Source organism: Populus euphratica, unplaced genomic scaffold (assembly GCF_000495115.2).
Source record: "Populus euphratica unplaced genomic scaffold, PopEup_1.0 scaffold5.1, whole genome shotgun sequence".
Classification (NCBI taxonomy): domain Eukaryota; kingdom Viridiplantae; phylum Streptophyta; class Magnoliopsida; order Malpighiales; family Salicaceae; genus Populus; species Populus euphratica.
This window is the reverse complement of record NW_011499848.1, coordinates 2,614,530-2,628,505: the sequence shown is the minus strand read 5'-3', so window position 1 is coordinate 2,628,505 and position 13,976 is coordinate 2,614,530. Positions and strand designations below refer to the sequence as shown.

The 13,976-nt window shown below is 33.9% G+C and overlaps 1 protein-coding gene across 1 annotated transcript; it reads right to left on the bottom strand.

Moving 5' to 3' along the window:
* Positions 1 to 3,642: 3,642 nt before the first annotated feature.
* LOC105114708 (sec34-like family protein) lies at positions 3,643 to 13,280 on the bottom strand. The gene is made up of 25 exons (XM_011011349.1): positions 13,093 to 13,280; positions 12,811 to 12,894; positions 12,626 to 12,736; positions 12,470 to 12,514; positions 12,306 to 12,380; positions 12,084 to 12,179; positions 11,553 to 11,630; positions 11,134 to 11,219; positions 10,910 to 10,976; positions 10,734 to 10,796; positions 10,526 to 10,627; positions 10,213 to 10,317; positions 10,023 to 10,115; positions 9,097 to 9,185; positions 8,713 to 8,932; positions 7,918 to 8,004; positions 7,225 to 7,341; positions 7,073 to 7,105; positions 6,875 to 6,961; positions 6,720 to 6,782; positions 6,292 to 6,408; positions 5,261 to 5,353; positions 4,636 to 4,761; positions 4,244 to 4,344; positions 3,643 to 4,056 (listed from the first exon to the last, which is right to left on the bottom strand). Exons 1-25 carry the CDS (start codon positions 13,174 to 13,176, stop codon positions 3,927 to 3,929), a joined length of 2,352 nt encoding a protein of 783 aa, XP_011009651.1. The 5' UTR covers positions 13,177 to 13,280; the 3' UTR covers positions 3,643 to 3,926.
* Between the last annotated feature and the right edge of the window lie 696 nt (positions 13,281 to 13,976).

Here is a 13,976-nt window from a genome sequence, read left to right as displayed (position 1 = left end):
AGAAATTAATGTTTAATTATAATCAAATCATATAAAAAAAATTGAAAAAAAAAACATAGTATTGTCCATAATGTTTTGTGTTTGGTTGAATAGTTGGGCCTTCTATTATAAAATGCCCAGGTGTTTTATATTTTTATTTAATATAACTCCTTGCCAGACTGTCAGAAAATCCAAATTTTTCAAGGACATGCCTAAGCATCATCGGCAAGTGTCCTAATCATATCATTTCTAAAAATCCATCGACTGCCTCAGTCTTCCCCAGTCCTGAACCTAAAGCTACAAAAACATGCGTGGGTGTAATTTGTTTTGTATGGTCTAAGTGTTTTTTAAAATATATAAAAATACTTTTTTAATTTTTAATATTAATACATCAAAACTATAAAAACAATACTAAAAAAAATATAAAGTTAATGCATTTTCAAGTAAGTTATCAAAAACACTTTTTTAATGAATTATAAAATTATAAGTAAATTTATTACCATACATGGTCTCTACAACACCATAAGCAATTTCTTCAACAACTCCATCAACATTTTTTTAAGCAGCTTGAAATACATGTCCATAGTCTATTCCTTCGGTTAAATATCCCTAAATTCAATCACTACAATTAGTTAAAAAAAAAAAATCACTATGCATCATCGACCAAGGAGAAAACCCAAGTGACAAAGTAAACAGAACCAGACAATTGTTGAGGTTAACGAAAACTTGTTCATATGTGGCAAGCAACAGTGCCCGATGATAGGCAACAGTGTCATTGTGTTTAGGGAAATAATCACCTCCCCAAGGTCCTCTCCTTTTCCACTTCTTTGCACGGCCATCAGCATCTTTAAGACGACGCCAAAAAAGAAACTTAGAAATTCTCTAAAGAATCCCGACCAATCCCAATATTCCTCTTCCTCACTTACTCAAGAAACCTCTCAGATCAATCTTTGGCAAGTCACAATCTTTAGGCACCCATCACCAAGAATTAATCAAACCCGTGTTTTCTCTCTGGTTTCTAAGGCAAATCCATGCGTTTCTGTGAAATGGGCACGGCTCCTCGTAAAGAGGTTTTGTGAAGTTGGCGAGGTCTGGTACCCAGTTGACTCTAGAGAGATTGCATGGAGGAGACCTGATGGTGGTGGAGTGAGGGAGGAGGGAGGTGGAGTAGGTATAGAAGAAGATGAGAGGGAGGAGGATCAGGTATGGGAGTGTTGACGGGAACTGTGGTGGCATTTGGACCAGCCACCATCAAGACGAAAACTAGCCGAAAGAAAGAGACATTAATGTGAAAACGATCTGTAGCTTCATTGCGATTGATCTATCCCTCATTCTCTTCATTGCTAGCCTTTAGATTTAAACAGTAGTCAGACTCTCAGGGGGTGTTTGGAGGGTGAGAATTTGTGTAGAAATTAGTCGAATTCATTATAAAATCGTGCAATAAAATCACGATTTTTACCTGATTTTCTCGATTTCAATATTACGATTTTACAAGTCAATTCATGATTTCAACTTTTAAAACGTATTAAAAAACAGATGCATCGAAGGGGCAAATGGCCAGACTTTGTCATTGGCATCTGAAGTTTCTGCTTCATTCACCCGAACTTCAGGAACAGAATGACGGTAACAGAGCCGGTAAGGGTACAAATTTTGGTGACAATATACTGACTTTTGTGACTCTCTCTCCATTGAACCGATCATGATCTCTTTTTGATCTCTAGACACTAAAGTGTTTGATCATTTGTAAGAACAGCCACATCATAATTATAAACAAACTAAAAGAAAACAAGCAACGTTTCACCTTTCTTTAGTGGATTATTAAATAATTACACTGTTAATTGCTACTTTTATTCTTTTGTCCTTGAAATTTATACAGCTACGGTCGCTTGAATTTATTATCTGTTTTAATCCTAAATTTTATTTTTTTATGGTTCAATGTTGAGAAATAAAAAAAACTGCTGAAAAAGAAAAGAAAAGAAAGTATTCTTTCGACTATATTTTAACCGTAAAAAACCAATATTACTATTAATAGATTCACCTTAAAAAAAAAAAATTCAATGTAAATGGTGTTTCCCATAAAAACTAGATAAAAACTCATAAAATTGATTTTGATTCACTTAGATTTTGATATTTCAAGTGATTAAAGGATTTTTTTTTTGAAAATAAGATTATTTTAAATTCCTTTTATTTTTTAGATGTTTTTAAATGAAAATAATTTAAAAATTAGATTTTGAGGGTCTAAAAATCCAAGACTTGAACATCAATTATAAAAATCTTAACAAGAAAACAACAGGCAGGCAACACATTATTTATTATATTAAAAAAACTAATTCTAGCCTTTTTGTTAAATATCTCCTTTTTACTAAGGTTCTCTTTAAATCAATTTATTAAAATAATATTTTTTTAAAAATATTATACTAATAATTGCTTTAAGAATAATTATGTATTAGCCTAATATGACTTTTTTTATAACAATTTACTCATGAGAATAAAATATTTATTTTTTTATTGTTAATTTTAAATATATATATTAAAAATTTATCATTTTTATATTTTTTATATAGGTGTATAAAAATTATTGATTAATGATTTTTTTAAAAAAATTTAATTAAAATTTGTTTTGACAATCATAATAAGTTTATACCTAAAAAACAAGGCTTCTCACAAAAATAAGCATTTAAAAAAAATACACGAATAAAAAAATCAATTTTTTGATTATTTTTTAATTCAATAATTATACAAATATTTTTTTTTATTGTTATTTTTTATTCAATAAATCATGCTATTAACAAGAAAGTCGTTTTTTTTTTGTTAAAAAAACTACTCAAATAAAAAAGATAATTTAAAAAAATATTTTTCATTCATAATTTAATTTGTTATTACTTTGCAAATATCTATTTTAGTTATTATATAATCAAACATAAAATAGATTTTGAAAAGTGGATGGCAACCGTGCTCGGGCTCATTGTTACCTAGGATAGCTTGGACAGAGCCTACGCAGCGCTCATTTGGAGCGTCCAAGAACATGCTCTCCGTACTCGAATCGTTGCTTGCCTGTAATATTTCTTTGAGTTGAGCGAACTCAAAAACGGTAATTTTGAGGCGATGGATTGTGGCAGAGATGACCTTACGAGGCATTTTATCGCTGCTGATGTCTGGGATTGGCTTCACATCCCCCTCCTCCTTCAGCATGGTGTCAGGAAAGAACTTGCCTGGTTTAGCCCACTTGTTTACCAGACGGAGACTGACTTTCTTTGATGTTGTTTTTACATCAGCACTGCTTTCTACCATAGTATTGTACCTGGAAAAAAGTGACACCTTTTGGCATAGCACTTGAACGTGAACGTAAATGAAATTATCTATAAAAAAAAATAAAGGCGATGGTATTTATATTTGATTTACAATTAAATTAAGCAGCCTTGAAAATGATTGTGATGACAATAAGAGATTCAGTCTCAATTTCCTTTCTTTCTCTTTCAAGTTTAACCAGTGATACTCATCTTCCTTTATCACAAAAATAGATGATTTTTAATCTAGATATAATAATATCATGTTCCTTCGTATAGAAAATATAAAATTAAGGCTAATGGAGGACGTATATAGTTTGGAATCTGCTCTACCAAACCTATAAACTTTAACATAACATGCAGTCTGATCCTAGAAAAATACGAATTGAAGTGCATTGAGTTTATATTATACGAATTAAAAATAAAAAACGAACAAGACCATTTTTCACAGACAAGTTCTCAACTTCCTATTGGATGGATCTCTCACTGTTGCTCGACACGACGCATAAAGCTGAAACATATATAATACCATTTCATCTTGAAATATCGACTGTGCAGAAATTCTTCAACAATTCCAAAATGTTGAAAAATAGCTTAGAATCTTTTGATGAAAAAAGGGTTGGAGTAAGAATTGCACAGGCTATAGTCTTTACAGGTGTATTAGAGGAGATTGTCAAGTTCTGCTTGCAGGTTCTGTATGGATGTCATATTGATGATGCTTTGTTCTTCAGGTGAATACTCAGCTTTTACCAGGGATTGTATTTGAACATGCGCCTCCACAATATTTGTCCTGCATGGATATAGTTTCCGGTTTAGAATCAGCTTTTTATAACCAAGATAATGCATTTGAAGCTTTTGATGAACGGATAAGCAATTGTAGGGGCAACAGATTCAGTCCTGTCATTGGCAAATGTCTAACTTACATAGGCTTGAGATATGGAAATTTAGCTCATGAACACGAGTCAAAATCAACTTACTTTATTGGTTTGAATAGAATTGTTCGTGTAGATGGGTTCTGCAGATAAAGCTTCATCTTTGTCATCACCACCGGCAGTTCTTGCTGAATTGCAGCATTTACCTATTCATGAAATATAGAAAATGAAATCAGCTTGAGCTAAATCATAATATTTTCACTGCATGGTTTCCAGACAAGATAATTCTGTCAACCAGGCCTGCTCATGGAGTTCTGACTACATCCCAGATTTGTTTTCTCTGTCTTGCTTTTCCCTTTCTTAATTTTGCAAGTTATTTTTTGATGCAGAATAAGAGAATCAATAATTTACTTCAGGATATTTGACTGGCAGAAAAAATATATTTAAATGGGCATGCAGAGACTGAATCTGTAGTACATAATAATAAATAACCTCACCTTCTGAACAAGTTCAGCCACCTTATCTGGAGTAGCAAAGGCTTGATCTTTAAGTGGTTTGGCCATAACAGAGTCCACTTTCTGATTCTGGCTACCAGAGGACAGAGCAAGTTTCACAGCTGTCACCTACAAACAGATTGAAAATGTCATGCTTGTGGATGGTAGTGCAGGAAATTATACTAAAAATTCTGACAAAATATAAATAGATGAAGCTCAATTTCTTAAAATCATACTGCTTGGCAGGTTAGATTAAATTGCCTATGCTCCCCACCACCCTTTTCTTGGGGATAGAGAATACAGCAGCTAGCAGCTGATTAGTTGAACTTACACCCAGAACTGAGTATAATATGAGAGACTGCAGTCTGTCCATTTCGAACCATAGGAAGTCGAGAAAGAAAGAACATAAGCATCCTATCATTATAGAATGTGATCAGCTTCTATCTCTTCTGCTAGAGTAGCCAGGGCATACGGCCCATAAAGTTTGTCTTGCCTCGTTTGTTGTACTTTCATTCATTAATCACCAGTATACTCATAGGTCCTGGGGCTTTTTTATCTCCTATTGTCAAGAGTACATCTATGCATATAGATGCTAAAAAGATGTGTTCTTTGTTTGAGAGCAGTGAACCTTGGTAACAAAGGAAAGCATGGGGTCCACAACCATCTTGGTGACTGACATGATGAATTCCTCACAAGTAGCTTTTAGGCTTTTCTCCAGGTCCTGAAAAAAACAAATGGCCCTTTGTCAAAATGGTAATCTGTGGGGAGGGATCCAACAATAAAAGAATATACATGAGTGGTTTAGGTACAATTATCACCATTTGAAAGCAAAACTAGTTTATGAGCACCGAAAGTGAAGTTATGTGCTGAAAACTTTTCTATTATAGTATTTGCAGTAGTTGGAATGTGTGGTCTAAAAGAAAATTCCAGTCACCACCAGCTCCTATAGTTCGCTTACAAGCTCCCACTAATAACTAATTTAAAAATAAGGAAACATAAAATAATAGTTCCTACAAGGTTCACCAGTCAATGCAATCGACATGTGCTAAGGGGAAACATCAGTAGCATAATATACCAGGTTTCACAAATCCACTTGACCAAGTGTTACAGGTTCTCAAAGCGATTACAGTTGTTCAGAAAATAAGAACGCACAAGTGTCCACAGTACTCTACAAATAACATATATTGGTGTCACATGGTAACCAAACCTATTATGGAATGCGAACAACAGCAAATCCAAAAAAATGAAAGCGAAAATAAATAAATGAACATCAAATAGAAGAACAAACTAATTGGATCTTTAAAGAATCTAGAATTTATTGTGTTGTCCTGTGAAACTGAAACATGTACTTCCGCAGACACAAAGTGTGACACATTAACCATGTCTTTAGTAAGGCAGAAAGTTCAGAGGTTCAATATTATATGTGAGCTTCCTCTAAAAAATAACAAAAGCAAAACCAGGGATTGTTATTGTTACACAAACAGCATGAACACCCCCTTGTTACGGAGTGAAATACATTTACTGATTCATTTCATTTATGTTCAACAAATTATTGATTTTCAGGCAGCCCAAAAATAGGGGTAGATGTCTCCAAATATTTCTGGTGACAGAAGCAGCCAAAGAAATATTCTGGATATCTGTGTTTTGATAAAGACAAACCTTCTTGGCATCTACTTGACTTTCTAAAACTCGGGGAGACAAGGTCCTTGCCAGCGAAGTTGATCTTGACCAATCAAATAGCGAGGCCTGACCTCTAAGTATCCGTCTCAAGTGTTCCTGGGGCATGGAATTTAATGTAAATAAGACTTTGCTACAAACAAATATAGTGATAAAAGAGGAACTGCTACATGCAAAATAAAATAGAATATTAACATTGAGCTATAAAAGTTTACTTAAATTGCATATTATTAGTTACATCAACCAGTCAGAATATGTTGCACAAGTTTTTATAAGTACTGTTGTGCTATCCATGAAAGTGATGCTGGAGTGAAGTAGAACTTCAGTTAAGAGTCTATTAAATTTGGGTACCAAAATATTAAGACATCAAATAGTGCAGATAACTAAGCTTTAGCTTCAGTGAGACTTACCAGCAGATGAGAGAAGTCGAGTTCCTTGTATGTGACTGAAAATTCTATATCAAATGGTGCAATCTGAAAGGACAAAACTTGAAAGTTGTAAACCACATTGCATGGATTAGTAAATAACCACCAAATAAACAAATTGGAGGAATATGGGAGATAACCTGCTCCCTTAAGATTAAAATATGCTTGATAAGAAATAGCTGCCCATCCATTGCTGTAGATCTCTTTGTAATGAGTTTGCTAGCTTTCTGTGGAGAATATATTTTAATAACTATAAAGGGAGATGATACTAAAGCATAATGAGATTCCAGTCATCACCACACACTACAATATTGGCTATTGATGTTTAAATTACTCACCTGGACAGAATCAGAGCAAACTTCCACCGCTTCCTGATAAAAATAGCAACCAACAAAAAAATAGTTCAATAAAACAAGTAAAGAACAACCAATATTCTTTCTAAATATACAAGAAAACCTCAGTAATAGTAATTTTCCAAGGATTCAAGCACCTGTGCTAAACCAGTGAAGACAGATGGGTCTAGACAACGATATAACTTTGAAAGGCATGATAGAGTTCTCTCCACAGGTGGGTACCAAGTTTTAAATACATCTGGGTTTTCATCAACCTGACAAAAAGATTAAAATTGAGCAAAAGAGCAATGCTAGTAAATAAAAATTCACTTATTACTGGAAACAGAAAAATTAGTGAAAGCCACCAGCAGACAACCACACAATGTCAGTCTGCAAGTCAAACCAAAATGTGACAATGGCTACCTTATATTTAAATAACAATAAAAATTATGCTTGATACCCGTGTCAGACATAACACAGAGATATGGACATATGATGTGTCTCCTGCCAACTGGCTTAAATTAAACCATGCCAGATAGATGTGCCAATACAAAGGAACTCATGAACAGCCAAGCCTATCCCTTATAAGGTCCTCAAATACTATGTTTCAAAGGGTAAAATCCTGACATGGGATGTCCCCACCTTGTGGATTAGAAGAACCTAAGGAACTGGGATGGAAGAATCAGAAATACCAATAATCTCTCCAACTTTGTGCCATTTCTAATAAGATTTAAACCCGAGATCCCACTTAATATCAGCTGTGAGTTGCAGGCATTTGACATTCTCAACCCTCTGATTATCCACATAAGTTAATCATGACAAAATAAAAATGGAAGTGTAAGAAACTTTACAGAATTAGTTTCCGATTTCATCTCAGTAGATTGCTCCAACTTTGCAGGGTAATCCATGTCCTCATTCGAAGGTATATAATTGGCTATCTGCAAAATAAACAAGAGAAAGCATCAATAAAACCAACATTTAGAAGAAACAAAAAAACTCCCTCACATACAGTGATGATGGTGATACAAAAACTTGAGAAGATACTCCAACAAGGAGATTCACATGGAAAAAAATCTCTAAGACTACTCCATGTCCTAAAATTCTGTTTGTACTAGATTAAATGAGATATTTGTTTCATCTTAAAGCATGGTTGTTTGTGCAAACTCTTTTGACTTTAACAGCACATTGGAGTTAATTCTTAGTTCTCAACCATTTATGCAATCCACTAGAATTGGGAGGTAAACATTGGAGGCATATCACTTTATAATATCTGCATCCAGACAAAGGGGTAAACTTGATGCTAAACTAATCGAAGAAATCCATCATCAGCAAGTGCTCCAAATATCATAGACTAAAGCCTAAGTTAAAATGCTTCGCTAAAACATTCACACAATGGCACTGCTTTCTAATACAGGCATACAGCCCAACAAGCATAACAGAAACCAAGTATGAATTTGTACGAAAACTATGTAGTACATGATGGTTTTATGTGCAATTATATATGGAATTTGAATATGCCATCACCAGATAAATATGGATTGATACAGAAAATGAGCAAACTTTTCAACAACTGCCCTCTGAAATTAATATGCAAACAAACAACCAGGGTAGCCTTCTATATTAAAATTCTCAATATAAAACCGTACTTCATCACGAATATATGTCCGTGCACGGAAAGTCAATCGCTCATGAACATCTGCTAAAATTCGCTGCAATGTAGGTCGTAGCCCAGCTAATGACTCGCTCCGTCTGCTAAGTTGTTCTCCCAAAACTTCAACTTTAAGTATATCAACAAGTTCACATAGAAGATCAACATTTGTTTCGTGAATAAGTTTTGGGCGCAGTGTATCATACAAGTAAGTAGATCTGGTAGTAACAAAAGAACAAAATCTATTAGGAAAAAATATTATAGTGGGGATATGAAAATGACAAATCCCACAACTCCCTCCACCCCAAATAATAATAATAATAATATTGATAAAAATAAAAAGAAGAGGACCCTAAACATAAAATAGTAGAGAAGAACTTACAAAGGATCAATAAGTGGAGCCAAACTAGAAATATCCTCGGAAGAAGATGGGAAGAAATGATCAAAGAGTTGGTGCTCAAGTTGACAAACCTGCAGTTATTGTGGGACAAGTAAATTGTTTATAAAATGAAAAGATTCATGGAACTTCAGTTGGAATTATGGTCAAATTAAGGTGAGCTGAGTTGAGTCAACAAAATGGCTCAAATCTATCGTTCATTGCAAAAAATAAATTTTAAGACTTCCCAAAACACAAGGAAAAAAAGTTTTGAATGGCATGACCTAGAAGTATTTAAATTTGCATGCCATTGGAGGGCAATCACATTAGAGCTTTGGTTGTTAAATGATATTAACATCTTAAGAAGCCCCCTTATGTGCAAACCTGTTTGGGCTTCACATATGCACTCCTGGATGCAGGCCACATGATCATAAAAGCTACTCTACTTTATTTAAGAACTAATAGACCTAAAACTTAAATTTTCATGGAGAGACTACTAAACAATATTAATATCTAACACCTGTATCGACAAAATAAAATAAAATTATATATACCAAAAAATAGGTAGCTCAACGTGCAACCTAGAACTAAGCATTAAACAAGAGTAACCTTGCTTCAATCAACATTCAGAAGTTGCAATTAATATGAAGAAAAAGAAAGGAAGCTAAGGCCTATTTACATCCACTTCCCTGCAGAAGCCTCCTGTGTTTTGGCTGCAAACTTTTTCTTTCATGTGTAACAAATTAATGGTGCTATATCAGCACAAAAATTTAACATGATCACTGACTTCAACACTCACAAACCACTGAATGAATCCAACCCAACTAATACATGCCAAGATGCAAAGTTTTAAATGCTATTCAATCAACCAGATGATCCAGGACCCACAACTATCTCTGTTTACTGATACCAATATTCGTTAAGTGCACTACCAGCATCAAATATGCACAACCAGATCTAGTTAATGATGGCAAAGCCTCTTTCTTGGCAAATTCGGATATCCTCTGATGTACAATCCCTTTTACCTAGATAGCAGAAAACAAAGAGAAAGTACCATCACAACCAGCAGGTGAATAAGAGTAAGAAAATCAATGTGTGAGAAACAACTGAAAATTAACTCACCAAGGAAAGCCGCTGTTCACAGTACAACTTGTGGCAATCAGCAAGGATCTGGGCATATTCCTTTCTTGATGATCTGCTTTCGATTTCCTCCAATATGGGCTTAAGCTACAGAAACTTAGAATTGTCAGCTGCTAGTGCAAAACATTAGATCAAATCAAAGAATGTAAAATCCTATTCCACATGTAGAATATAATTTTTTCACAAGTTATTTAAAAATCAGCCTACTGCTTGGTTAAGTTATCAGTAGTCAAACATTCTACATGCATCACATCTTCGTGTCAAGATAAAAGAACAAAGAGAAAGATGCTACTACCTCAGTTGAGGCTGCTTTGAATCTGACATAGATTACAGATGCCTCTACACCCTCAGAAATAGATGTTTTGCTGCCTCCAGTGCTCCGGATTGCATGCTGAACCTGATGAAGTCCACAAATAAACAACAAAGTCACAGAGATTCATGTTTATGGAAAAACATGTGTGCACACACATGAAGATATTTTGATGTAAATAAGGATACTTCACCTGAGATGAAGCATTTTTCAGGACAGAAAGCACATGAGTTCGAATCATGCCCAGGGCTCGAGACTGTTAAAAGCACGAAAACTTTGTCATCATTTGGAGCAGGTAACAAACCTTACACGCTTACATTTTCCATTCACAAAATCAATCTTTTTACATTGCTGGAATCAATCACTTACCTGGAGCTGTCGAAATTTAAGCAGATAAACATTGGATTCTGCGTATTGTGGATTGCTTTCGACATATCTAAAGGTGTGCAAAAAACAAGTGATAAGTAGATAAAACAGAGTACAATACTGTCCCCACCCAAAAAAATTCAATATTGCTTATGAACTTACAGTGTTTAGCTAAGTAATGTTAGAGGTGTTAATTTATACAGTAATAAAAATATTTGTTCACTTACGATATGCACTCATCAAGCCTTTTGAGCAGTGGAAGAAATTTCTCATTTCCAACATTCGTATTTGAAGCATAAAAATTGTTATTAAGCTGCACACAAATGCAAATTACACTCCATCAATACTATTGATATAAATTGCAATACTTCATGAAACCTTCTCAAACATGGACAAACAAAAATTGCAAGCTATTAAGAGAACTCTTAAAATGGAAGCAGAGTAAAATACTAACACGCGAAGCATTATAGACAAACTAGATAGCCAGTGCTCTATTATATTGATTTTCAAGTCCTTTTCTTTTTTTAAATGGACAAGACTTATTCTCTTCACCTACCTAAAACAATTATGATTTAATTGAAAATAATGAAAAAACATAACATTTTAAGCAACTGAAACTATAAGTGAGGTAGCATTCAAACCTTACATTCTCCAATTCATCAAAGTAGTGGAGCTTACTGTGAACTGCTTCTGCAAATTCAATCAGTCTTTGCTTCTCTACTACCTGCAATGGAAACAATACATGACACAACCAACTCAACCAATTTAAACTAACATAAGCATTACTATCTAAAATACTCTGAGGCACAGTTTTCAGATTTAAGTTTATGAAACAACCTACCTAAAATTTGAGATCCCAAAACATTCAATGTTGACATAAAATAAATTGGATATAAACTACAGCTTAACTTGATTGTTCCTTCCATGAAACTCAAAATATAACAACAGGGCTATAGAATAATCATATGACATTAGAGCATATTCATCTGAAATTCTAGTTCAAGTAAAGCAGTGTGTTAATTCTACAAGGTTGAGGGTCACCAAGCTCATCCAGTCAAAACTGACATAAATTAAAATTCTGATATTTGTGCAACTGTATTCTGTGATTTACAGAACCAAACCAAAGCTCATTCTAGAATAAGTATAAAGCAGTGAATAGAAGAAAGAGAAATCACACCAGTCTGTCACAAGCATCATGAAGAGTCTTAGTCTTTGTAGCAACAGCTTGGTGCTGCAGCTGTAACTCATTAAAGAAGTCGAGAGTTTCATCCACCTGCATTCAGATAAGCTCAGTTTGTTAAATTTAAAAAAAATAAAAAAATTGACTTCATCCAAAGAATTCAAGAATTTATCAACAACATAAAATCATCAAGAAATGAACAATAAAACAAACAAGTACCTGGAGAAGTATATCATCACATGTCTCCATGTGCTCCGTTAGATTGTTGACATAGTGCTGGTACTTCTCCTCCGCCTAATAACAGAAAGCACCAGGATAAAAAAGGAAAAAAAAAACCCATGACCGAACATATTTGCACAAGAACAATCACCACGACAACTAACCTCTGATTTCATTGCCGATTCAAGATCAGTAAACCATTTATAAAACTGCACCATATAAAATTCAAATCATTATCAAGCTACACTATAAGCACTGACTTATACCATTATCCCAAGTAACCTGTCACGTAAATATAAGCAAAAGTGGGTGTGCTTTACCTGGTTTGTATTGACTAAAACTGCATCAATGCCTTGAGATTCACCAAAACTGCTGTCCCTTGTAGAAACTGCCAAGCCACCATTCTCCTTCACAGAGGCATGATCTTGCGCCTAAAAAACCACAAAACCTATAATGTCACATAACCTACATTTTTATTTGTGTCTTAAAAAAATTGAAATCTCACCAAATTGTTAGGGTAGGGTCGCTCGGAAACTGCATGAGAGAGCGACACAATTGCTTCGTGTTGTTGCTCAGTTAAAGGCGCATTCTGTTTATCACAAAAATCAAGCCGCAATTGACAAATAAAAGAATAGATTACAACAAGCTAGCTAGCTAGCGGTGGAATGTGAATCGAATCAAAGAATGAGTTGTGGATGTGAAAGAGAGTCAGTTGGCGAGATTGATAAAACCAGATCTAATGATTTAAGAGTGCATTAAAAAAAAAAAAACATTGAAAGAAAGAAACCTGTTCCCAAGTAGAAGCGAAGTTGTATCCTTTAGAGATGGCAACTGATTTGTGGAGATTTGGAGGACTCGCTCTGTTTGCCATGTCTTTCAACCTGGTTTTCGAAAACTGAGAGAGAGAGAGAGGTCTGCCTCGTCAGTATAACGAGTTCACTCACCGACGGTATAATGGGCGTAACGGAGAGACAAACTAAAACGACGCCGCTTTTATACGAAGTAGGGAGCCATTTTCGGTTTAAACCGAAAATCAAACCGATTCGGTGCTGTCGGTTCGGTAAGAAACCAGACTCGCCAGCTGGTTTATTTTTATTGCTATATATCACACCAAAAAAGAAAGAAATATTTTTTTAGCAGATAGAACTTTTTCAATGATTTTTTAAAAAAAAACTTGCGATGCTAAAATAAATAATAAAGAAAGCGAAGTCTAATTAGTACAGAAAAAAATTATCCTTGAATGCACAGAACTTCATAGGTTAAGTGTATGTTTTGCAATGCATAGTATTCTTGTAAAGATATTTTTAAGTAATTTTTTTGTATATTTTTTATTTTTAATATCAAAATATTAAAATTATAAAAAATAACTTAAAAAATATTAATAGTAACCAAACCAATTTAAACACACAAAAATAAAAACATCCTATCTCTCTTGCAAAAAGGTTTTTATAGATCCATTTCTTAGTAGTAACCAAACCTTTTCTAGAGAAACATTAGCTGTTTAACATGTATTTTATTGTGGGTCGGGTAAAAACAAATTCTCATAAAAAAAATGAATTTAATAGCTTTATGTTTTTTTAATAAAAAATATCAATTATAAATTTTAAAATTTATATCTACATTTAATTAAATAAATTAATAATTATTTTTATAATCAAAATAAATAAATAA

Coding starts and splice junctions, on each gene's coding strand:
- LOC105114708 (XM_011011349.1), bottom strand. CDS start 13,176: ATGGCAAACAGAGCGAGTCCTCCAAATCTCCACAAATCAGTTGCCATC. Junction 12,895..13,092: donor TCGCTTCTACTTGGGAACAG/GTTTCTTTCTTT, acceptor TGTGATAAACAG/AATGCGCCTTTAACTGAGCA. Junction 6,409..6,719: donor TCGACTTCTCTCATCTGCTG/GTAAGTCTCACT, acceptor TCCATGCCCCAG/GAACACTTGAGACGGATACT.